The following is a 25,160-nucleotide window of genomic DNA, read 5'->3' as shown; positions in this document are numbered from 1 at the left end:
GAGGCTGGGTAACAACAGGGGGGTGGACTATAAATAAATGATGTCTGACTGTTGGAGTGAGTCTCCCGTGAATTTGTTTTGCTTAATGTTAGGAATTTGAAAGGCTTTATACATTTACTTTTGATAGTTAAGTATATTTCAGCAAATACATTTACTTATGTATATTTAAAACCAAATACTTTTAGATTTTTACTCAAGTAATATTTTACTGGGTGACGTTCTCTTTACTTTTAATACAGTATGACATTTGGGCTACTTTTTCCACTAATGAATACGACCCAGAATCCTCTTCACTCTGCAGGTACGGATTCAAACTGGACATCAAGCCATTCACCAGATAACACAGTGTTCGTAATAAAAATGAATGTATTACTTTCTCCTTACACATACATTGTGTCTGGTCTCTGATGACTGAGTTTCTCTGGATAAATTAAAACAGTTTAATGATATTCAAATCCCCCCCCCCAAAGAAAAAGCAAACAGACAAATAAAATGAAAGTAAAATCTCTGTCAGGGATGGCTGATGTAGGATCAGTTGTACCTTTTAAATCATAATGAATAAGACAATATGAACATGGGAGAGACCTGATCCTAGACCAGTACTCTTACTCTGAAAATATCAAATGTCACTCTATTACCCTATATAGTAGTGCCCTATATAACGCAATGGGCTGTCGTTTCAGATGCACAAAACCAAAATAAATAGATTTATTGATATGGGACAGAGTTAGTGGACTACTTTGGACCAGAACACATTCAGTTCTCTGGTGGAAAAGTGTCCCAAATGGCACCCTTTTCTCTACATAGTGCACTACTTTCAACCAGAGTACTAACGGGGGTCATAGGGGAAATGGTCACATTTTGGACACACCCAGGGGTGAGGTCAGGGGTCACTTGGAGGCAGAGCCTTGGCTAGAACCTCCAGCTTGTTGCTTCTGATGCTTCAGGTAATGTTTCTGGACAGGAAGGGAGAGAGGGAGAGGAGAAGGGAGAGAGAAAGGGAGAGAGCGATAGGGGAAGGGAGAGAGGGAAGGAGATGGGAAGGGAGAGAGAGAGAGGGAAGGGAGAGAGGGAGGGAGGGAGAGGGGGAGGGAGGGAGGGGGAGAGAGGAAGGGAGAGAGGGAGAGGAGAAGGGAGAGAGAGAGAGAGAGGGAGGGGGAGAGAGGAAGGGAGAAAGGGAGAGGAGAAGGGAGAGAGAGAGAGAGAGAGAGAGAGAGGGAGGGAGGGAGAGAGAGGGAGGGATAGGAGAAGGGAGAGAGAGAGAGGGGGAGGGAGGGATAGAAGGGAGAGAGGGAGAAGGGGAGGGAGGGGGAGAGAGGAAGGGAGAGAAAGTGAGAGAGGGATAGGAGAAGGGAGAGAGAGATAGGGGGAGGGAGGGGGAGGGAGGAAGGGAGAGAGGGATAGGTGAAGGGAGAGAGGGAAGGGAGAGGGGAAGGGAGAGAGAGAGGGAGAGGGGAAGGGAGAGAGAGAGGGAGAGGGGAAGGGAGAGAGAGAGAGAGAGGGAGAGGGGAAGGGAGAGAGAGAGAGAGAGGGAGGGATAGGAGAAAGGAGAGAGAGATATCAGAAGGGAGAGGGGGAGAGTGAGAGGGAAGGGAGAGAGGGGGGAGAGAGGGAGGGAGAAAGGGGGGAGAGAGGGCGGAGAGAGGGGGGAGAGAGGGAGGGAGAGAGTGAAGGGAGAGAGGGGGGAGAGAGGAGAGAGTGAGGGAGAGATGTAAAGACAGAAGGGAAGTCATTTGTCAATTATCTTTAGTGAAATAATTCCCAGAATACTAGACAGAAACTAACAGTAGCCTTTTCAGGATGAACGGTACTCGCAAGCGGTTTTTCAGCCTTTCTCAGATACTCCAGTGAGTCGATGTTAGGAGCTGAGAAATATAGTTGTCATCATTAGAAATAAGATATTCTATACCTACATACTGTAATGTGGACCATACATACTGTAGGTATATGCAAATAATGTGTTTATCCTGCAGTACCTCCACAGACCCCTAGTCTAATAACACTGACTGACTGGCTGAATGACTGACATAATGATGTTTATACCTGCATGTTCTGATAGTGTTGTAGACTGCTGCAGTGGGTCTTCTTGGTTGTGTCTTCACTTCCGTAGAACAGAGAACACAGCTTACAGAAGAAACCTGCCTTACGAACCCCAAAGTCCTGGCCTGGAGAGAGAGAGGAGAGAGAGAGAGAGAGAGGAGGGAGAAAGAGAGAGAGAGAGAAAGGGAGAGAGAAAGAGGAGGAGAGAGAGGAGAGAGAGAAAGAGAGAGAGGAGGGAGAAAGAGAGAGAGGAGGGAGAAAGAGAGAGGAGGGAGAGAGAGGAGAGAGAGAGGAGGAGAGAAGAGAGGAGAGAGAAGAGAGAAGAGAGAGAGAGAGAGAGAGAGAGAGAGAGAGAGAGAGAGGGAGAGAGAGGGATGAGGGGGCAGAGATAAGCTAAAGCAGATATCTTAGAAGTGGCGGTGTGTGTGTATGCCAGCATTTGTTTGTGTGCGTCACCTATAGGGCTGTCATGGGTGAAGGGAGGCAGTTTGAAGTCTGTGATCAGAGGAGACTCTGAACGACAACGCTTTGATTCAGGCTCCTCTTCGTCCCGTCTCTGTTTACTGTCTTCTAGAGAGAGAGGGAGGGAGGGAGAGAGAGGAAGACAGAGAGAACAAGAAAGGGAGGGAGAGGGAGAGAAACAGAGAGAGGGAGGGAGAGAGGAAGACCGAGAGAACGAGAGGGGTAGAGAGAGAAACAGAGAGGGGTAGAGAGAGACACAGAGAGGGGTAGAGAGAGACACAGAGAGCGGGAGGGAGAGGGAGAGAAATGGTTTAATTTAAAATCATTACTCAGATCATAACACCATTGTTAATTATAATAAGCTGAAATAATAGTGTCTAAATTCAGATACAGTGCATTCGGAAAGTATTCAGACCCCTCAACTTTTTTCACATTTTGTAACATTAGAGCCTTCTTCTAAAATTATTTTTTTTCCCTCAACCATCTACACACAATACCCCATAATGACATCACAATACCCCATAATGACATCACAATACCCCATAATGACATCACAATACCCCATAATGACATCACAATACCCCATAACGAGATCACAATACCCCATAATGCCAAAGCAAAAACATGTTTCTAGAAATTTTTGCAAATGTATTTAAAATAAAACACTGAAATATCACATTTCCATAAGTATTCAGACCCTTTACTCAGTACTTTGTTGAAGCACCTTTGGCAGCGATTACAGCCTTGAGTCTTCTTGGGTAGGACGCTACAAGCTTGGCACACTTGTATTTGGGGAGTTTCTCCCATTCTTCTCTGCAGATCCTCTCAATCTCTGTCAGGTTGGATGGGGAGCGTCGCTGCACAGCTATTTTCAGGTCTCTCCAGAGATGTTAGATCGGGTTCAAGTCTGGGCTCTGGCTGGGCCTCTCAAGGACATTCAGAGACTTGTCCCGAAGCCACTCCTGCGTTGTCTTGGCTGTGTGTTCAGGGTCGTTGTCCTGTTGGAAGGTGAACCTTCGCCCCAGTCTGAGGTCCTGAGCACTCTGGAGCAGGTTTTCATCAAGGATCTCTCTGTACTTTGCTCCGTTCATCTTTCCCTTGATCCTGACTAGTCTCCCAGTCCCTGCAGCTGAAAAACATCCCCACAGCATGTTGCTGTCACCACCATGCTTCACCGTAGGGATGGTGCCAGGTTTCCTCCAGGCGCGACGCTTGGCATTCAGGCCCAAGAGTTCAATCTTGGTTTCATCAGATCAGAGAATCTTGTTTCTCATGGTCTGATAGTCTTTCGGGGGCCTTTTGACAAACTCCAAGTGGGCTGTCATGTGCTTTTCCCTGAGGAGTGGCTTCCATCTGGCCACTCTACCATAAAGGCCTGATTGGTGGAGTGCTGCAGAGATGGTTGTCCTTCTGGAAGGTTCTCCCACCTCCACAGAGGAACTCTGGAGCTCTGTCAGAGTAACCATAGGGTTCTTGGTCACCTCCCTGACCAAGGCCCTTCTCCCCAGATGGCCAGCTCTAGGAAGAGTCTTGGTGGTTCCAAACTTCTTCCATTTAAGAATGATGGAGGCCAAAGTGTTCTTGGGGACCTTCAATGCTGCAGAAATGTTTTGGTCCCCTTCCCCAGATCTGTACCTTGACACAATCCTGTCTTGGCGCTCTGCGGACAATTCCTTCCACCTCATGGCTTGGTTTTTGCTCTGACGTGCACTGTCAACTGTGGGACCTTATATAGACAGGTGTGTGCCATTTTCCAAATCATGTCCAATCAATTGAATTTACCACAGGTGGACTCTAATCAAGTTGTAGAAACATCTCAAGGATGATCAATGCAAACAGGATGCACCTGAACTCAATTTAGAGTCTCATAGCAAAGGGTCTGAATACTTATGTAAATAAGATATTTCTGAAGCAAAAATGTCTAAAAACCTCTTTTCGTTTTGTCATTATGGAGTATCGGGATGTCATTATGGGATGTCGTTATGGAGTATCATTATGGGATGTCGTTATGGGATGTCGTTATGGGATGTCGTTATGGGATGTCGTTATGGGATGTCATTATGGAGTATCATTATGGGATGTCGTTATGGAGTATCATTATGGGATGTCGTTATGGAGTATCATTATGGGATGTCGTTATGGGATGTCGTTATTGGATGTCGTTATGGGATGTCATTATGGGATGTCATTATGGGATGTCATTATGGGATGTCGTTATGGAGTATCATTATGGGATGTCGTTATGGAGTATCATTATGGGATGTCGTTATGGAGTATCATTATGGGATGTCGTTATGGAGTATCATTATGGGATGTCATTATGGAGTATCATTATGGGATGTCATTATGGAGTATCATTATGGGATGTCATTATGGAGTATCATTATGGGATGTCATTATGGAGTATCATTATGGGATGTCATTATGGGATGTCGTTATTGGATGTCGTTATGGGATGTCATTATGGGATGTCATTATGGGATGTCATTATGGGATGTCGTTATGGAGTATCATTATGGGATGTCGTTATGGAGTATCATTATGGGATGTCGTTATGGAGTATCATTATGGGATGTCGTTATGGAGTATCATTATGGGATGTCATTATGGAGTATCATTATGGGATGTCATTATGGAGTATCATTATGGGATGTCGTTATGGGATGTCATTATAACACCCTAAACCCTTCACCCACACACTATTTACAGCCCCTAAACCCTTCACCCACACACTATTTACTGACCCTAAACCCTTCACCCACACACTATTTAAACACCCTAAACCCTTCACCCACACACTATTTACTGCCCCTAAACCCTTCACCCACACACTATTTACTGCCTCTAAACCCTTCACCCACACACTATTTACTGACCCTAAACCCTTCACCCACACACTATTTACTGCCCCTAAACCCTTCACCCACACACTATTTACTGCCTCTAAACCCTTCACCCACACACTATTTACTGACCCTAAACCCTTCACCCACACACTATTTACTGCCCCTAAACCCTTCACCCACACACTATTTACTGACCCTAAACCCTTCACCCACACACTATTTACTGCCCCTAAACCCTTCACCCACACACTATTTACTGACCCTAAACCCTTCACCCACACACTATTTACTGCCCCTAAACCCTTCACCCACACACTATTTACTGACCCTAAACCCTTCACCCACACACTATTTAAACACCCTAAACCCTTCACCCACACACTATTTACTGACCCTAAACCCTTCACCCACACACTATTTACTGCCCCTAAACCCTTCACCCACACACTATTTACTGACCCTAAACCCTTCACCCACACACTATTTACTGCCCCTAAACCCTTCACCCACACACTATTTACTGACCCTAAACCCTTCACCCACACACTATTTACTGCCCCTAAACCCTTCACCCACACACTATTTAAACACCCTAAACCCTTCACCCACACACTATTTACTGCCCCTAAACCCTTCACCCACACACTATTTACTGCCCCTAAACCCTTCACCCACACACTATTTAAACACCCTAAACCCTTCACCCACACACTATTTACTGCCCCTAAACCCTTCACCCACACACTATTTACTGCCCCTAAACCCTTCACCCACACACTATTTAAACACCCTAAACCCTTCACCCACACACTATTTACTGCCTCTAAACCCTTCACCCACACACTATTTAAACACTCTAAACCCTTCACCCACACACTATTTAATGCACGGATATAACCACAGGGACAGCGGGTTATGAGTCAACCAGCGCATCACAGACACACAGCCGCTCTGATCTAATAGACACACACAGCCTCTCTGATCTAACAGACACACAGCCTCTCTGATCTAACAGACACACAGCCTCTCTGATCTAACAGACACACACAGCCTCTCTGCTCTAACAGACACACACAGCCTCTCTGATCTAACAGACACACACAGCCTCTCTGATCTAACAGACACACACAGCCTCTCTGATCTAACAGACACACACAGCCTCTCTGATCTAACAGACACACACAGCCTCTCTGATCTAACAGACACACAGCCTCTCTGATCTAACAGACACACACACCTCTCTGATCTAACAGACACACACAGCCTCTCTGATCTAACAGACACAGTGTGATGGGTCTGGGCTGGTTCTGTTGTAACAGACACCTGTACCTGTGTTGTCAGTGTGCCGGGTCTGGACTGGTTCTGGAAAGTTCTTGGGCTGTTCTTCCTCCATGTCATGATCACCTCCAGCCTCATCCAGGGTCACCATAGTCTGATAGGAGAGAGATTAGAAGAGGTAGTGTGCCTGTCCAATAAAACGTAGAAGAGACCACGTGTCTTGTAGTGATTCATATGTTGTTGATGTAAATAATATTTGCAGGTCTGTGGTGTGTAATGAGGAGGAACCAGACGCTGAACTTGACGTATTTATGATCTTGCTTATTCCAGTTACTAATAAACACCCATTAAGAAAATGGACTGTAAAAACTGTTAAATCCCCTGTGGATTGACGAGGAATTTAAAAAAATGTTATGTTTTAGAGGGATGAGGCAAAATGAATGGTAAATAAGTCTGGCTGCACAACCGATTTGGCAAACGTACTGCAAATTGAGAAATCATGTGACTAAACTGAATTTAAAAAAAATAAGAAACTACACTATGAAACTAAGAGAAACGACAAAGAATGATGTTAAAAATATAAAAGACTTTGGGGGGAAAATAAGCAAACTCCGCTCCTTCATTCACTGAATCAGATGGCTCATTCATTTCAAAAACCGACTAGCCAACTACTTTAATGATTTTTTCATTTGCAAGATTAGCACATTTAGGCATGACATGCCAGCAACAAACCGCTGACACTACACATCGGACCAAATTAGTATATCGGACCAAATTATGAAAGACAAGAATTGTAATTTTTGAATTCCGTAAAGTGAGTGTGGAAAAGGTGAAAACAATTATTGTCTACAACCACTGTGGTTATTATTATTTGGTCCTGCTGGTCATCTATGAACGTTTGAACATCTTGGCCATGTTCTGTTATAATCTCCACCCGGCACAGCCAGAAGAGGACTGGCCACCCCTCATAGCCTGGTTCCTCTCTAGGTTTCTTCCTAGGTTTTGGCCTTTCTAGGGAGTTTTTCCCCCCTCAGAGCCTGGTTTCTCTCTAGGTTTCTTCCTAGGTTCTGGCCTTTCTAGGGAGTTTTTCCTAGCCACCGTGCTTCTACACCTGCATTGCTTGCTGTTTGGGGTTTTAGGCTGGGTTTCTGTACAACACTTTGTGAACTAGCCAGTCCTCTAGGAGTCGGCTGATGTAAAAATGGCTTTATAAATACATTTGATTGATTGATATCATCAATGACAAGCCACCGGGGTCTGACAATCTGGATGGAAAATTACTGAGGATAATAGCGGACGATATTGCCACTCCTATTTGTCACATCTTCAATTTAAGCCGACTAGAAAGCGTGTGCCCTCAGGCCTGGAGGGAAGCGAAAGTCATTCCGCTACCTAAGAATAGTAAAGCCCCCTTTACTGGCTCAAATAGCCGACCAATCAGCCTGTTACCAACCCTTAGTAAACTTCTGGAAAAAAACTGTGTTTGATCAGATACAATGCTATTTTACAGTTAACAAATTGACAACAGACTTTCAGCACGCTTATAGAGAAGGACACTCAACAAGCACAGCACTTACACAAATGACTGATGATTGGCTGAGAGAAATTGATAATAAAAAAGATTGCGGGGGCTGTTTTGCTGGACTTCAGTGCGGCTTTTGACATAATCAATCAGTCTGCTGCAGGAAAAAATGTCTGTGTTATGGCTTTACACCCCTTGCTATAATGTGGATAAAGAGTTACCAGTCTAAAAGAACACCGAGGGTGTTCTTTAATGGAAGCGTCTCCAACATAATCCAGGTAGAATCAGGAATTCTTTAAAAAAAATTACAGCCACAAACTAGGAGCTCAGATGCCAAAAAAAATATTTATGTCCAATGTTTTGACAGACAAGCTGTCTTCATCAGGAATTCCCCAGGGTAGCTGTCTAGGCCCCTTACTTTTTTCAATCTTTACTAACGACATGCCACTGGCTTTGAGTAAAGCCAGAGTGTGTATGTATGAGGGTGACTCAACACTGTACACGTCAGCTACCACAGCGACTGAAATGACTGCAACACTTAACAAAGAGCTGCAGTTAGTTTCAGAATTGGTGGCAAGAAATAAGTTAGTCCTAAATATTTCTAAAACTAAAAGCATTGTATTTGGGATAAATCATTCACTAAACCCTAAACCTCAACTAAATCTTGTAATAAATAATGTGGAAATTGAGCAAATTGAGGTGACTAAACTGCTTGGAGTAACCCTAGATTGTAAACTGTCATGGTCAAAACATATTGATAGAACAGTAGCTAAGATGGGGAGAAGTCTGTCCATAATAAAGCGATGCTCTACATTTTTAACAATGCTAACAACAAGGCAGGTCCTACAGGCCCTAGTTTTGTCGCACCTGGACTAATGTTCAGTCGTGTGGTCAGGTGCCACAAAGAGGGAATTAGGAAAATTACAATTGGCTCAGAACAGAGCAGCACGGCTGGCCCTTGGATGTACACAGAGCGCTAACATTAATAATATGCACGTCCATCTCTCCTGGCTCAAAGTAAAGGAGAGATAGATTTGATCACTACTTTTATTTATGAGAGGTATTGACATGTTGAAAGCACTGAGCTGTCTGTTTAAACGACTAGCACTCAGACACCCATGCATAGCCCACCAGACATGCCACCAGAGGTCTCTTCACAGTCCCCAAGTCCAGAACAGACTATGGGAGACGCAACACGATAACATGGATTTTGTGTTGTAGATATGTGGTAGTGGAGTACGGGCCTGAGGGCACACACTGTGTTGTGAATTCTGTAATGAAGGTATTGTAATGTTTTAAAAATTGTACAACTGCCTTAATTTTGTTGGACCGCAGGAAGGCAGCAGCTAATGGGGATCCATAATAAATACAAATACACGTGTGAGAGAGAGTGAGATACAAGAAGACAAAAAGAAAGCAGCAGATGTTTCCTGACCTCTGTGTTGAAGGAGTCTCCTGATTCGTCCTCCTGGCTGAATGGGTGTGGCACCGGGCTAGGACCCTCCCCTCCTTCCTCGCCAACGATCTCATCCAGAGTGACCAATTCTTGAAGGTCTGCCTCATTTATTCCGCTCTCCTGATCCCTCGCACCCTCCTCTCCTCTCTCATCCCCATCTCCTCCAATCTCATCCAGAGTCACCAACCATTCCGTATCCGCACTGAACCTCCCCTTCCCCCTCTTCCATTCCTGCTCCTTCTCTTTGCTCCTCTCCCGCTCTGTACTCCTCCTCTCCTTCCCTCTCTCCTTCTCCCATTCCCTCTCTCGCCGTTTCTCCTTCGCCAGTTTCTGTTTCTTCATCAGCTCTTCCTCTTCGGCAGCGTCGTCAGGGTAACTCTCCTCTTCCTCACTCACCTCATCCAAGGTGACGAGGTTAGTCTTTTTGTGGGTACCTCCCTCACCCCTCTCTGACTCCACTGTGGGTGTCTGTACCTTCTCAGGGGTTTGTGGTATCTTCTTACCATCCTTCTTTTGAAGTGTCATATTACCCTTACCCTTTTTGTGACTCTCTTTCTGGGATTTTGACGTTCCCTTAGATTCAGTAGTATGGTTTTCCAGAGTTTCTGTCATAGCCACCTGATCATCGACAGAGTCCAAGATGTGGAACCCTTCCATCTCTCTGGGTAGAGAATCTCTTCGGTCTTCATCGTCTTCTACAGAGTCCAGGATGTGGAACCCTTCCATCTCTCTGGGTAGAGAATATCTTCGGTCTTCAGTGTCTTCTACAGAGTCCAAGATGTGGAACCCTTCCATCTCTCTGGGTAGAGAATATCTCCGGTCTTCATCGTCTTCTACAGAGTTCAGGATGTGGAAAGCAGATTCTTCTTCGTCTTGGCGTTCCTCTAGAGTAGTTTGGAGCTCCTGGGAACCCGTAAATTCAGAGGCTGCAGGCACCACGGTGTCATCCACAGTTTTGTTGAGTATCTGTAAACCTCCATCTTCTTCTTCTTCTTCTTCGGGTACTTTGCCAACAAGTGATTGGAGCACTTGGTGACCCAACACCGTCTCATGCTCTTGTAGTTCTAGGGTCATATGAAGATCTTGCTCCTTGGCTGCGGTAGACGGATCAGTCAAATCAAGCTCCAGTGGACAGCCTTCATTCTGAGCCTCGCTACCCAGAATCGAGTCACCTTTTTTAGCCTGGGCCTTCTCCTTGCTCCAGTCTACCTCTGGAGGTTTTTCAGCTTTAGTCTCCATATCAATCTCTGACCCAGCACTTTCTGCTTCCTTGTTCGCCGGCAATGCCGTGTCCAACACTGACACCTTGTGGTCGGATGACAGTACCATACCTTCCACGTCACTTCCCTTTGTGACCACTACTTCCTCTACCAACTGAGCAGCGGCTGCTTCCGCCATTGGCTGAGACAGAAGCTCCACGGGAAGAGGATCCGCCTCCATCCCGACTGTGGGGTCGTCGTCAGTGACAGTTTCTCGGGGTTTTGCGGCTTCCGTTGCTACAACAGCAGCTGATGACCTGGTCTTGCGTCCAGAGGTGGCAGGTGGTTGAGGTTTTGCCGCCTGCGTTTTTTGGGCTGTTGCGGCTTTTCGTGGAGTCTTCTGTCCAGGGGGGTAGAGGTAGAAGAGGAGGGGGTGGGAGTGCTTTTGGACGGGGGTCTCTCTTTCTCCTGGCTATATTTCGCTGTAGAAGTTGGGGTATCCCTCTTGCGTTTGGATGATCGTTCCGACCTTTCATAGGCGCCATCTTGGGTATTGGGTGATGAAGATGATGGCTCTGGTGGGTTGGTGTTGTCCGCCTCATCCCCTTCCACCTCGTCCACGGTGACGAACTCATCCATGTTGAACTGGTCCAGGTCGAATGGGTTGGTGTCACCGGGATTGACGTCGGACGTGAACTCATCCACCACGTAGCCAACACCCTGTGGTATGAGAGGATGAATCCATTGAATTAATCAATCAATCTATTTTCCAGAAGTTCAACAGAAGTGCTGTACTTTGAATCAGATGTATGTAAGACAGCAATGTGTGAATGAAAACCAAATCCAACATCTTGCTATAACAGATTGTAATGGTTTGGATTCTGTACATTACTATTTGAATGGTGTGCTTTTATAAATCTGATGCTCTCCTTTCTCTCTGCTGCCTCCTTATCTCTAGACTCACTCCTAGAAGACTGGCTAGTTCTACTACGGTGGCTCTGTGGGAGAAACAGAAACATTAAATCACTCCTAGAGGACTGGCTAGTTCTACTATGGTGGCTCTATGGGACAAACAGAAACATTAAATCACTCCTAGAAGACTGGCTAGTTCTACTACGGTGGCTCTATGGGACAAACAGAAACATTAAATCACTCCTAGAGGACTGGCTAGTTCTACTATGGTGGCTCTATGGGACAAACAGAAACATGAAATCACTCCTATAAGACTGGCTAGTTCTACTATGGTGGCTCTGTGGGACAAACAGAAACATTAAATCTCAGAAACAGAAAGAAATCATGTTTAACGTCTCATTTAGACTTTTAACAACAGCTGAACTTAAGGATATAACCTGAATATGAAAAACTACATCCCCCATCACTCCTGCTTTCTCCTTCTCTTACTTTGTCTTTCTCCCTGGCTCCCGTACTGTCTTCTCCTCCCTCCTCCTTTCTTACCTTGCTCCTCTCCTCCTCCTCCTCCTCTTTCCTCCCTTTCTCCTTCTCTTACTTTGTCTCTCTCCCTGGCTCCCGTACTGTCTGCTCCTCCCTCCTCCTTTCTTACCTTGCTCCTCTCCTCCTCTTTCCTCCCTTTCTCCTTCTCTTACTTTGTCTCTCTCCCTGGCTCCCGTACTGTCTGCTCCTCCCTCCTCCTTTCTTACCTTGCTCCTCTCCTCCTCCACCTCTTTCCTCCCCTTCTTCTTGGCGGGACTGCCGTCCTGTCTGTTGCTCCTGCAGCAGCCAGAAGAAGAGCTAGAGGAGTCGCCGTGTCTCGACGTCGGAGGACCCTGCTCCTCCTCGGAGGCCGCCCGCCTGCTTCTATGCCTGGAAGAGTCTCTCTTTTCTGGGGAAGAATGGTCCCTGCGCCGGCCTCTTCCTCCATAGCCTTGGGTCTTCCCCTGGTTCTTCTCTGGTTGTCCAGAGCCTGAAGGTGGTTTCTTTGCTCCTTCTGTCTGTGTTGTGGTCTTCTTCGCTGGTGTGGTTGGAGGCTTTTTATCGGTCTGTGACTTCTCAGGTTGGAGCTTTTTTTTCTCGTCGGAAATCGCAGATCTATTTCTCCCATCTTTTTGAGTCTGTGTCGGTGTCACTGTCTTCTCTCCAGTCTTCTTCTCTGGTTGAGCTGGGGCCTGGTTCAGTTCTCCAGCCGGGGTCTTGGTCTCCTCCTTCTCCCAAGCAACAGAGCTCTTCTTGTCGGATAGAGGCTTGTCCTGGCTCTTCTTTCCCTGGTCCTGTCTTTGTTCCTCAGCTAGTTTCTCCATGCGGCGTTGGTGCACTGCTACCTCCAAGGCCCTCAGGATCTCCTGAGTTACCGGAGTGAAGTCTAACAGTTTGTCTTCAACTTTTACAGACACTGGAAGAGCTACGGGGACAGAGGCTGATGTTACCGGTGTTTGTGCTGGTACGGAACTAGCAACTGTGTCAGAGTCGACGGGATTAACGACATCATTTGCGTCAACATTGCCGGTAGCATCGCGAACGGTAGCGGTTGCTATGGTTTCTCCATTCTCGCTATCCGGTTTTACAGCCGCGACGGCAACGGTTTGGCTTTGGCCGTTGTTGGTCGTCATCAGGTCATCGGGGTCCATGACGACCGGACTGGGTTCTGTTGCGGTCGCGTCGGAGTCTATCGCTATGACGTCACTGGACTGGACGCCGCTTACGTCATCTCCCGGTTGTTCGGTAACCACAGGCTGAGTGGCAGAGGTAGCTGTAGCACTGGCACTGGTGGTAGCGGCGGTAGGAACAGGTTTGACTGGTGTTGCCGTACCTTTAGCGACAGGCTTTTTGCCTTTGACCGCCTTTTTCTTGGCTTTGGTGCTGAAATGACATACATTAGACATAAATTACAGTAAGTGACGTTGACATGCAAATCCAAGTCTAAATGTAGAGTACAACTTAATGGACAGGAGTTGTTCCCTGAACAGGGAAAAACTCTGAGCCCCTAGTTGTATCCAACAGGGAAAAACTCTGAGCACCTAGTTGTATCAAACAGGGAAAAACTCTGAGCCCCTAGTTGTATCCAACAGGGAAAAACTCTGAGCCCCTAGTTGTATCCAACAGGGAAATACTCTGAGCCCCTAGTTGTATCAAACAGGGAAAAACTCTGAGCCCCTAGTTGTATCCAACAGGGAAAAACTCTGAGCCCCTAGTTGTATCAAACAGGGTAAAACTCTGAGCCCCTAGTTGTATCAAACAGGGAAATATGTACAGTGTTTAGTAGAGGACTTCACAGGTCCAAAAAGACCCTGGTGGCTTTGATATGCATAATTTATTCTATTTCATATAAAAAGGCCCGTTTCAAACGGACCCGAGGACAACTGGACACCCTCCATATAGACCTGGTCGGATCCAATACGAGTGAAGGAAAACACCAGAAAGGTCATTTTTTAACCTACTTTATGAACTGGAGCTGATAAAGCATTTGCTTGCTGTTTGGGGGGGTTTTAGGCTGGGTTTCTGTACAGCACTTTGAGATATCAGCTGATGTAAGAAGAGCTTTATAAATACATTTGATTTGATAGCATGAGGGAGAGAGGTAGAGGGAGGATATGCTCTAGCAGGTGCCGTGCTGTGTGTGTAGGCTACTGAGTGAGTTAGTGAGTGAGTGAGTGAGTGAGTGAGTGAGTGAGTGAGTGAGTGAGTGAGTGAGTGAGTGAGTGAGTGAGTGAGTGAGTGAGTGAGTGACAGGGAACAGGGAGGGAGAGATGAGAGAGCAACCAACCAAAGCAGACTCGCGCTATAGTAGTCTAACAGCTACCATAGCTAGGTTATTGATCATCCAATAATGATTACGCAGAACCTGTCTCGACTGCATCAAAATCGGAAGACGCTAATTAAGCTAGCTAGCTAAGCTAATTGAGTCTGCAAGCGTCTTCTTTCTCGTCCTACACAGTTACAAACAACTCCATTCAGAATCTACCTGTTAGCTCTTGGTCGTTGTAGCCTATCCTTCTCCTTTACCTCCATCGATTAGATATCTCTTAACTTCTGCACCAACAGGAAGCTCTATTGCCACTTGGCTGACTTCTGATTGGCCAATGACAAGCTCCTCTCTCTCTGTCTCAACCCCCCCCCCAAGAGTCACAGGAATTGTCTTTAGTCTGTACCGCCAACTTCTGTCTGTAGCCTACACACTAATACGACACACATCTATTTTAATGTCTCTGAGTCCAATAAGAAGGAAGTTAGACTGGAAGTCATTGTGTTACCGCCAGTTAGTAACTTCCTTTAAACTGCACGCAGAGTCATAAAAATGGTATCCATGAGTTCATCAGACTCTGGGGAAGTAGACAAAGGGGCCTCACTGTCAACATCCTGAAGTATCCCTTTAAGTCAAGATTCCTGGATGTAAGATTGCAGTCCGTGTATGTTTTGATCGTTTGTTTTCCCAAGTTAAAATGTAATCACGAACGTGAAAACTGGCAAATATATATATTAAAAAATAAGGTATTTCACCCCCTTTTTTGATATCGTGTCATCACTGCGACTTCCCAACAGGAGTCACGCGTCCACCGAAACATGACCAGCCAAAACCACGCTTCTTAACACCCACCCACTTAACCCGGAAGCCAGCCGTGTGTCAGAGGAAACAATGTTCAACTGATGACAGAGGTGAGCCTGTAGGAGCCCAGCCCTCCACAAGGAGTCGCTAGAGCGCAATGAGCTAAGTCCCCCAACCAAACCCCCACTCCCCCCGTAACCTGGACGACGTTGGGCCAGTTGTGCGCTGCCCTATGAGACTCCCGATCACGGCCGGTTGTGAAACAGCCTGGGATCGAACCCGGGTCTGCAGTGACGTCTCTAGTACTGCGACGCAGTGCTTTAGATCGCTGCGTCACTCGGGAGACTCCCTGGCTTTTTGTTGTTGTGTTTGTTGAATAAATAATTACAATTGCTTGTTTTCTTTCCCGTTCCTGCATATAAAACAAACAAATGACTAGATTCTTAGATTTTCATACGTGGGTGTAGTTAAAGTGGGAATGCCTGTCATTGGTCAAGTGCACAGCTAACGCAGTACGTCTCCAGCTACCCAGAACAACCTCTGAAAGCATTGCACAGGTGTAAGCAATACGGACAAGATTCCACCAAGCCGATCAGAGGGTAAGGTGGAGCTCTCACCATGTCACCACCCATCAATCCCTCTCAGATCTCCACAAGTGTCTAGACTCTGGGCAGTAGGGGTTGTTTCGGGCCAGTCAGTTACCCTGGCACTGTCTAAAAAAATGTTAATGTCTGTCAGATGCTTGCTTCCTCTGTCCTTGGGAGAATCTCAATTGTATTTCTTTGAGTCGTCGCAGCCTCTCCTCATTTCCTTTCAAAAACCCATTGGATGAGAAGTCAACCCCCTTTCAATACCTTCTTATCCAATGGGTTTTGAGGAGGCAGCAAGGACAGAGGACGTGAGGATTCAAGGAAAAGCTATCCCCTCGTTTCCTTCATTCATCACCTGCCTCTCCAAGCACATTGGGGGACAGGAGTGAAGGTTTATTGATTATATGAATTGCATTATTGGTTATTATCATTGTCAATGATTTTCTTGACAGAAACAATGGTATTATATTGTTGTATCATTATATAAACTATTACAAAATATAGAAATGCTGTTGATCTTTTCCATTGGCTATAAATGGTTGAACTGTTGACTAAAGCACAAACAGACCTGGCTACCTGGCTCCATTTTGAATGACAAGTAAATATTTTGTTGTCATTGTCTCATTGTGACGATCTAGACCTATTTATTACATGTGAAGCTGCAAGAAAATCACATTTAAATGTATATAAAACCATTTGGAAATGTGGATCCTGATGTCACACCTTGGCCCTTTTATTTATAGAAAGACACAAATGTAAAAATGTACAGTTGCAAAGCATGCTAGGTATTATTCTAATGAGCTCCGTCCTGCAAAAATAAATTGAAGTAATCTGAACTTTTCAGTCAACACTACTGTTATGTCGCTTCAATTGATTTGACTTCTTGGTTTGAACTTCTATTTCAATTTAAAATGTTGTCACACTATAGAAAGAGCCATATATAAAATAGGTTTTATGGTCACAGTAATGTAGAGATATACAGAGACAAGTAATGAAAGGTTGAGGTAGACATTTACCTGGTGACAGGTGTCTTCTTGGCTGGGGGCTGCGGCTGAGCCGGGTGTTTAACCTTGACCAGCATGTTGAACTTCAGAGGTTTCTTCTGAACTACACAGGGGAACTTCTGGAAATGAAGACATACTGCCATCGCTATCGAGGACGACTCCATCTCAAAATAAATCTAAGAGGGAGAGAAGACAAGAGGGAGGTATAAGGATGAGAGTGTGTACAACAGGTGTGTAAAAAACAAGACCTAAAAACACCTGACTGTTGTCCTTCAAGACATAAAACACCTGACTGTTGTCCTTGAAGACATAAAACACCTGACTGTTGTCCTTGTCCTTGAAGACATAAAAACACCTGACTGTTGTCCTTCAAGACATAAAAACACCTGACTGTTGTCCTTGTCCTTCAAGACATAAAACACCTGACTGTTGTCCTTCAAGACATAAAAACACCTGACTGTTGTCCTTCAAGACATAAAAACACCTGACTGTTGTCCTTCAAGACATAAAACACCTGACTGTTGTCCTTGAAGACATAAAACACCTGACTATTGTCCTTCAAGACATAAAAACACCTGACTGTTGTCCTTCAAGACATAAAAACACCTGACTGTTGTCCTTCAAGACCTAAAACACCTGACTGTTGTCCTTGTCCTTCAAGACCTAAAACACCTGACTGTTGTCCTTCAAGACATAAAAACACCTGACTGTTGTCCTTCAAGACCTAAAACACCTGACTGTTGTCCTTCAAGACATAAAAACACCTGACTGTTGTCCTTCAAGACATAAAACACCTGACTGTTGTCCTTCAAGACATAAAAACACCTGACTGTTGTCCTTCAAGACCTAAAACACCTGACTGTTGTCCTTGTCCTTCAAGACCTAAAAACACCTGACTGTTGTCCTTCAAGACCTAAAACACCTGACTGTTGTCCTTCAAGACCTAAAACACCTGACTGTTGTCCTTCAAGACATAAAACACCTGACTGTTGTCCTTCAAGACATAAAACACCTGACTGTTGTCCTTCAAGACATAAAACACCTGACTGTTGTCCTTCAAGACATAAAACACCTGACTGTTGTCCTTGTCCTTCAAGACCTAAAACACCTGACTGTTGTCCTTCAAGACATAAAAACACCTGACTGTTGTCCTTCAAGACCTAAAACACCTGACTGTTGTCCTTCAAGACATAAAAACACCTGACTGTTGTCCTTCAAGACATAAAACACCTGACTGTTGTCCTTCAAGACATAAAAACACCTGACTGTTGTCCTTCAAGACCTAAAACACCTGACTGTTGTCCTTGTCCTTCAAGACCTAAAAACACCTGACTGTTGTCCTTCAAGACCTAAAACACCTGACTGTTGTCCTTCAAGACCTAAAACACCTGACTGTTGTCCTTCAAGACATAAAACACCTGACTGTTGTCCTTCAAGACATAAAACACCTGACTGTTGTCCTTCAAGACATAAAACACCTGACTGTTGTCCTTCAAGACATAAAACACCTGACTGTTGTCCTTCAAGACCTAAAACACCTGACTGTTGTCCTTGTCCTTCAAGACATAAAACACCTGACTGTTGTCCTTCAAGACATAAAACACCTGACTGTTGTCCTTCAAGACATAAAACACCTGACTGTTGTCCTTCAAGACCTAAAACACCTGACTGTTGTCCTTCAAGACATAAAAACACCTGACTGTTGTCCTTCAAGACCTAAAAACACCTGACTGTTGTCCTTCAAGACATAAAACACCTGACTGTTGTCCTTGAAGACATAAAACACCTGACTGTTGTCCTTGTCCTTGAAGACATAAAAACACCTGACTGTTGTCCTTCAAGACATAAAAACACCTGACTGTTGTCCTTGTCCTTCAAGACATAAAACACCTGACTGTTGTCCTTCAAGACATAAAAACACCTGACTGTTGTCCTTCAAGACATAAAAACACCTGACTGTTGTCCTTCAAGACATAAAACACCTGACTGTTGTCCTTGAAGACATAAAACACCTGACTATTGTCCTTCAAGACATAAAAACACCTGACTGTTGTCCTTCAAGACATAAAAACACCTGACTGTTGTCCTTCAAGACCTAAAACACCTGACTGTTGTCCTTGTCCTTCAAGACCTAAAACACCTGACTGTTGTCCTTCAAGACATAAAAACACCTGACTGTTGTCCTTCAAGACCTAAAACACCTGACTGTTGTCCTTCAAGACATAAAAACACCTGACTGTTGTCCTTCAAGACATAAAACACCTGACTGTTGTCCTTCAAGACATAAAAACACCTGACTGTTGTCCTTCAAGACCTAAAACACCTGACTGTTGTCCTTGTCCTTCAAGACCTAAAAACACCTGACTGTTGTCCTTCAAGACCTAAAACACCTGACTGTTGTCCTTCAAGACCTAAAACACCTGACTGTTGTCCTTCAAGACATAAAACACCTGACTGTTGTCCTTCAAGACATAAAACACCTGACTGTTGTCCTTCAAGACATAAAACACCTGACTGTTGTCCTTCAAGACATAAAACACCTGACTGTTGTCCTTCAAGACCTAAAACACCTGACTGTTGTCCTTGTCCTTCAAGACATAAAACACCTGACTGTTGTCCTTCAAGACATAAAACACCTGACTGTTGTCCTTCAAGACATAAAACACCTGACTGTTGTCCTTCAAGACCTAAAACACCTGACTGTTGTCCTTCAAGACATAAAAACACCTGACTGTTGTCCTTCAAGACATAAAACACCTGACTGTTGTCCTTGTCCTTCTGGCGCTAACATGTCTTTTCTTACTGATTTCCCTGATAGCTGCTTTAGTTAGGAAGGTTTTACATGCAATAACTATGGTTGACTTACCAAGCTTAAGCTGATTACACTAACAGTGTTATTTTGGTTGTTCACAGCTGGAATCCTTAAATTGTGAAACCACCACGTCTAACAGCGATATTACAACATGCCACGTCTAACAGCGATATTACAACATGCCACGTCTAACAGCGATATTACAACATGCCACGTCTAACAGCGATATTACAACATGCCACGTCTAACAGCGATATTACAACATGCCACGTCTAACAGCGATATTACAACATGCCACGTCTAACAGCGATATTACAACAACAAAGAAGTTACTGCCAATCAACACTGTTTCCGCAACTGCGGATTACGACTTTAATATAAGCACTTTTTCAATAAACAAGAACCTTTTCAAAAATGTGATGTAAATGCATCTTTCTTTAGTTTATCATACTACGGTCAACATGTCAGGAATTTTTGTCACCCCCCCCTCCCCCCCCCCAAAAAAAGGGCCATATATCCATTTCAAAGCTCACTACATTGAATCATTTAAAAGCGTTAGAAACGGGACGATGCGAAGTAACTTATTTTAAAGCTAGACCCAAGCGAAAATGAAGTCGCCACGAGCAACAGATAAAGATGATTCGAGATGCGAGACTTTGATCTAACACGGGACCTACGAACGTGCAATGGTTTGATTGACTCTTTTACAACGTGGGGTAGCAACGGGACCAAAACAATAGAGAAGTTTAGCATCGCGCTTTCGACGCTCTTAGTTGCGGAAATTGACAAGAGTATGCGGTTGACTTTCCGCATCATATCGCTGAGTGTATCTTTAAAGAGATGGTGATTAGGTCTTAGAAAGGCTTTTGGCGACTGGTAGTCTAAATTCAGTGTACTTCCTCTTTAACTGCCATTTCCAGAAAGTCAGACTCTTTCCACATGCCAAGTCATTTTTTTCCCAGGTTCAGAAGCAGCTGCATACAACAACCTCTCTGTGGTTATCCTTAGACATTTTCTAATTAAACTGCTGCATACAAGTCTGGGCCTGGAGTGTTTTAATCTGCTGTATACAAGGCTGGTCCTGGAGTGTTTTAATCTGCTGTATACAAGGCTGGTCCTGGAGTGTTTTAATCTGCTGTATACAAGGCTGGTCCTGGAGTGTTTTAATCTGCTGTATACAAGGCTGGTCCTGGAGTGTTTTAATCTGCTGTATACAAGGCTGGTCCTGGAGTGTTTTAATCTGCTGTATACAAGGCTGGTCCTGGAGTGTTTTAATCTGCTGTATACAAGGCTGGTCCTGGAGTGTTTTAATCTGCTGTATACAAGGCTGGTCCTGGAGTGTTTTAATCTGCTGTATACAAGGCTGGTCCTGGAGTGTTTTAATCTGCTGTATACAAGTCCGGTCCTGGAGTGTTTTAATCTGCTGCATACAAGTCTGGTCCTGGAGTGTTTTAATCTGCTGTATACAAGGCTGGTCCTGGAGTGTTTTAATCTGCTGCATACAAGTCTGGTCCTGGAGTGTTTTAATCTGCTGTATACAAGGCTGGTCCTGGAGTGTTTTAATCTGCTGTATACAAGGCTGGTCCTGGAGTGTTTTAATCTGCTGTATACAAGGCTGGTCCTGGAGTGTTTTAATCTGCTGTATACAAGGCTGGTCCTGGAGTGTTTTAATCTGCTGTATACAAGGCTGGTCCTGGAGTGTTTTAATCTGCTGTATACAAGGCTGGTCCTGGAGTGTTTTAATCTGCTGTATACAAGGCTGGTCCTGGAGTGTTTTAATCTGCTGTATACAAGGCTGGTCCTGGAGTGTTTTAATCTGCTGTATACAAGGCTGGTCCTGGAGTGTTTTAATCTGCTGTATACAAGGCTGGTCCTGGAGTGTTTTAATCTGCTGTATACAAGTCCGGTCCTGGAGTGTTTTAATCTGCTGCATACAAGGCTGGTCCTGGAGTGTCTAAATAAAGCCAAAATATAAATAATATCTAGTGTCCGGAAAAATTGATTTGAGGCAAATGAAAATATGAACATATTTAGGATTCTGCCTCATTTGCCTGTTTTAATAAAATATTTCCCCAAAAATTGTTAGAGAAAAAAAACACGTGATGTGTGTGTCTACATTCAAAATGGTAAAAGTTAATTATGATATGATTAAAATAAACAAATATTACCCTATTATTAGATTGTGGTGCCTGGTCTTAACATGTCTGTCTGTGTGTGTCTGTCTGTGTGTGTGGCTGTGGTACCCTGTTGATCAGAGATAGCGAATCGAGGTAGGATCCAAAGCGTTTGACGAGGTCGTGAACCTCTTGGGTTGCCGTAGTCCCCGTGGGGACGTTACTGACGATCACAAGGCGTTCCTTCAACGTCCTGTCCTGTTGAGAAGCAGAGCGTGTTATAAAGGGTTTATTAACAGGTTATAAAGGGTTCATTTACAGGTTATAAAGGGTTCATTTACAGGTTATAAAGGGTTTATTAACAGGTTATAAAGGGTTCATTTACTGGTTAAAGGGTTTATTAACAGGTTATAAAGGGTTTATTAACAGGTTATAAAGGGTTTATTAACAGGTTATAAAGGGTTCATTAACAGGTTATAAAGGGTTCATTAACAGGTTATAAAGGGTTCATTAACAGGTTATAAAGGGTTCATTAACAGGTTATAAAGGGTTCATTAACAGGTTATAAAGGGTTTATTAACGTCTATTAAGTCTATTTCCAGCCCTACTACAGTCACTACTTCCACCACACTTGCCTCAACACCAGGCACTAAACTTCTGAAGTAACCTTCCTAGTTAAACGTGTTAACTTACCGAAGTGGTGAGGCCCTTCAGCGTTGAGTACACATCCTCCTGCAATAGAAAGAACAAACACCAATGATGACTGGACTGTGTGTGTGTGTGTGTGTGTGTGTGTGTGTGTGTGTGTGTGTGTGTGTGTGTGTGTGTGTGTGTGTGTGTGTGTGTGTGTGTGTGTGTGTGTGTGTGTGTGTGTGTGTGCGTGTGTGTGCGTGTGTGTGTGTGTGTGTGTGTGTGTGTGTGTGTGTGTGTGTGTGTGTGTGTGTGTGTGTGTGTGCGTGTGTGTGTACGTGTGTGTGTGTGTGTGTACGTGTGTGTGTGTGTGTGTGTGTGTGTGTGTGTGTGTGTGTGTGTGTGTACGTGTGTGTGTGTGTGTGTGTGTGTGTGTGTGTGTGTGTGTGTGTGTGTGTGTGTGTGTGTGTGTGTGTGTGTGTGTGTGTGTGTGTACGTGTGTGTGTACGTGTGTGTGTGTATGTGTACGTGTGTGTGTGTGTGTGTGTGTGTGTGTGTACGTGTGTGTGTGTACGTGTGTGTGTGTGTACGTGTGTGTGTGTGTATGTGTGTGTGTGTGTGTGTGTGTGTGTGTGTGTGTGTGTGTGTGTGTGTGTGTGTGTGTGTGTGTGTGTGTGTGTGTGTGTGTGTGTGCGTGTGTGTGTGTGTGTGTGTGTGTGTGTGTGTGTGTGTGTGTGTGTGTGTACGTGTGTGTGTGTGTGTATGTGTGTGTGTGTGTGTGTGTGTGTGTGTGTGTGTGTGTGTGTGTGTGTGTGTGTGTGTGTGTGTGTGTGTGTGTGTGTGTGTGTGTGTGTGTGTGTGTGTGTGTGTGTGTACGTGTGTGTGTGTGTGTGTGTGGTGTGCGTGCGTGCGTGTGTGCGTGTGTGCGTTACCTGAACGAGGCCTGTATCAGGGCAGATCAACGTGAAGGAGAGGGGACAGTCTAGTAGTTTAGGAGGAGACTGCGTATAGTTTGTCACCATAACAAAGCTCTTCTGTACTCCGTCCATACGGATTATGGCCTGTTGGGAGAAACACACTCGTTACCAAGACAACCACCACCCAAGGTATAGTATCACATCAACAACCAGAGCCAACGTTAAAGAATCCACAACGTTTCAGTGTTTGAGATTTGACGTAGTCAAAGACACTCATTACCGAGAAGGTGAACAGTTAGCATTATCCATAGAAAACATGTCACAGCGAGCGAGTCCCCCCCCTCAAAAAAAACATGTTTTTATCATTTCTTCCATTGAAATACGAGGGTTTGCCGCCTAAGCTTTTTTTTCAGTCGCCTCCAAACAGATTTAAAAAAAAATATTTAAAAAAAGTTTAAAAAAAATAAATGCTTTCTTTGTAAAAAAACCTACTAAAACTAGATAAAGTATATAGAAAAGATAACATTCAACATATTTCTAAGATTTTACTGAGTTACAGTACATAAGGAAATCAGAAAAATCTAAATTAATAAATTAGGCCCTAATCTATAGATTTCACATTTGGGAATACAGATACGCATCTTTTGGTGATAGATACCTTAAAATAAAAATGATTTATAGAAAAAAGGTATCGGGCGTGGATCAGAAAACCAGTCAGTATCTGGTGTGACCACCATTTGCCTCATGCAGTAAGACAGATCTTCTTCGCATAGAGTCGACCAGGCTGTTGATTGTGTCCTATGGAATTGGATTGGATTCACCATTTGTGTACCATTTCTCCTAGAAGTCTGAACCAGGAGTTTGATGTCAGACCATTTTCTTACATGAATATGTCACGTTTATTTGTCTTTTCTTCCAGGTCACCTACTTGGTCATTTTGTAAATATATATTATTTTCTGGAACTATTACATGTACCCATACACAAATAGTTGTTATTAAAATAGACACACAACCACACGGCACTCGTCACCGGCATGCGAGGTATAAAAAGGCATACGCAGTCAAGAATGTGGAAAAGATGGGCCCGTTTGTAAAGGGTCATATAAAACATTGGCAATTTTTTATATATTTTTTTAGCAAAAATCCTATGTGAAAGCAATATTGTTTGAGCAAAAGAACACAGCATGAAATTACCTTTTAAACAGCAACACGACCGCGCCCACCACCTAAGCCCCTTTTTGATTTAGATAAAACCCTGCAAACAAACCTACAGACACACAGTCAACCTACCCATCTCTGGTGGGGCAGAATGAAACAGTTGTAGAGTCCAGGTCTATATCCATAAGGCTTCACCAGGGCCAGAACATCTTCCTCTGTATAGCCAGTCACTGGTAAACCTTCGATCTTCACAAATGTATTATTTCCACAATCAGGCTACACACACACACACACACACACACACACACACACACACACACACACACACACACACACACACACACACACACACACAAAGAGAATGAGAGAGGGGGAGAGAGATGTTACGTTAACAGTTAAAGGGGAAGTCGGGTATAGATGATATTGATAGCGTTTGTTTAAAGAACTGACCCATTGACTACTTTCAGCGTGAGGAACCATCCAACATAGTTTTAAATTACTGAGCTTCACCTTTAATATGATTCATGCATTGTTTAAAATAGCTGTTTTTAATAATGTGGTGAGGCCAAAGACAAATTTTCCACATTGCGTACACAATAAACTTCTTCAAATTCAAATTACATAGACAAATAA

At 44.2% G+C, this 25,160-nt stretch overlaps 2 protein-coding genes across 6 annotated transcripts in view; both read right to left on the bottom strand.

Moving 5' to 3' along the window:
* Positions 1 to 346: 346 nt before the first annotated feature.
* LOC123743727 (RNA-binding protein 20) lies at positions 347 to 11,044 on the bottom strand. Of its 2 annotated transcripts, none has more exons than XM_045721447.1 (5): positions 9,584 to 11,044; positions 6,678 to 6,780; positions 2,497 to 2,610; positions 2,044 to 2,165; positions 347 to 956 (listed from the first exon to the last, which is right to left on the bottom strand). In XM_045721447.1, the coding sequence occupies exons 1-5, from the start codon at positions 11,042 to 11,044 to the stop codon at positions 891 to 893; spliced, it is 1,866 nt and encodes a 621-aa protein (XP_045577403.1). In that variant the 3' UTR covers positions 347 to 890. The 2 variants fall into 2 exon arrangements, with proteins under 2 accessions (XP_045577403.1, XP_045577404.1); XM_045721448.1 differs by having other exon boundaries at positions 2,497 to 2,607.
* Positions 11,045 to 11,100: 56 nt separating this feature from the next.
* LOC106608443 (zinc finger protein 638) overlaps positions 11,101 to 25,160 on the bottom strand; it is a 139,154-nt gene continuing 125,094 nt past the window's right edge. For 3 of the 4 annotated variants that reach the window (XM_045721443.1, XM_045721446.1, XM_014206375.2), the window contains 8 exons: positions 24,660 to 24,803; positions 23,384 to 23,512; positions 22,515 to 22,553; positions 21,951 to 22,079; positions 16,908 to 17,071; positions 12,462 to 13,617; positions 11,691 to 11,801; positions 11,101 to 11,523 (listed from right to left, as the gene is read on the bottom strand). In XM_045721443.1, the coding sequence (XP_045577399.1) occupies positions 11,101 to 11,523; positions 11,691 to 11,801; positions 12,462 to 13,617; positions 16,908 to 17,071; positions 21,951 to 22,079; positions 22,515 to 22,553; positions 23,384 to 23,512; positions 24,660 to 24,803 (2,295 nt within the window). The remainder of the gene's footprint in view (positions 11,524 to 11,690; positions 11,802 to 12,461; positions 13,618 to 16,907; positions 17,072 to 21,950; positions 22,080 to 22,514; positions 22,554 to 23,383; positions 23,513 to 24,659; positions 24,804 to 25,160) is intronic. The other variant, XM_045721444.1, reaches the window with a different exon arrangement.

Source organism: Salmo salar, chromosome ssa07 (genome assembly GCF_905237065.1).
Source record: "Salmo salar chromosome ssa07, Ssal_v3.1, whole genome shotgun sequence".
Classification (NCBI taxonomy): Eukaryota; Metazoa; Chordata; class Actinopteri; order Salmoniformes; family Salmonidae; genus Salmo; species Salmo salar.
This window is presented reverse-complemented; position numbering and strand designations above follow the sequence as displayed.

Excerpts from the sequence above, each read along its gene's own strand:
- LOC123743727 (XM_045721447.1), bottom strand. The coding sequence starts at position 11,044 with ATGGAGGCGGATCCTCTTCCCGTGGAGCTTCTGTCTCAGCCAATGGCG. Across the intron at positions 6,781-9,583 it reads GAGACTCCTTCAACACAGAG|ACTATGGTGACCCTGGATGA; the intron begins GTCAGGAAACAT and ends CTCTCCTATCAG. Across the intron at positions 2,166-2,496 it reads CACCCATGACAGCCCTATAG|GCCAGGACTTTGGGGTTCGT; the intron begins GTGACGCACACA and ends CTCTCTCTCCAG.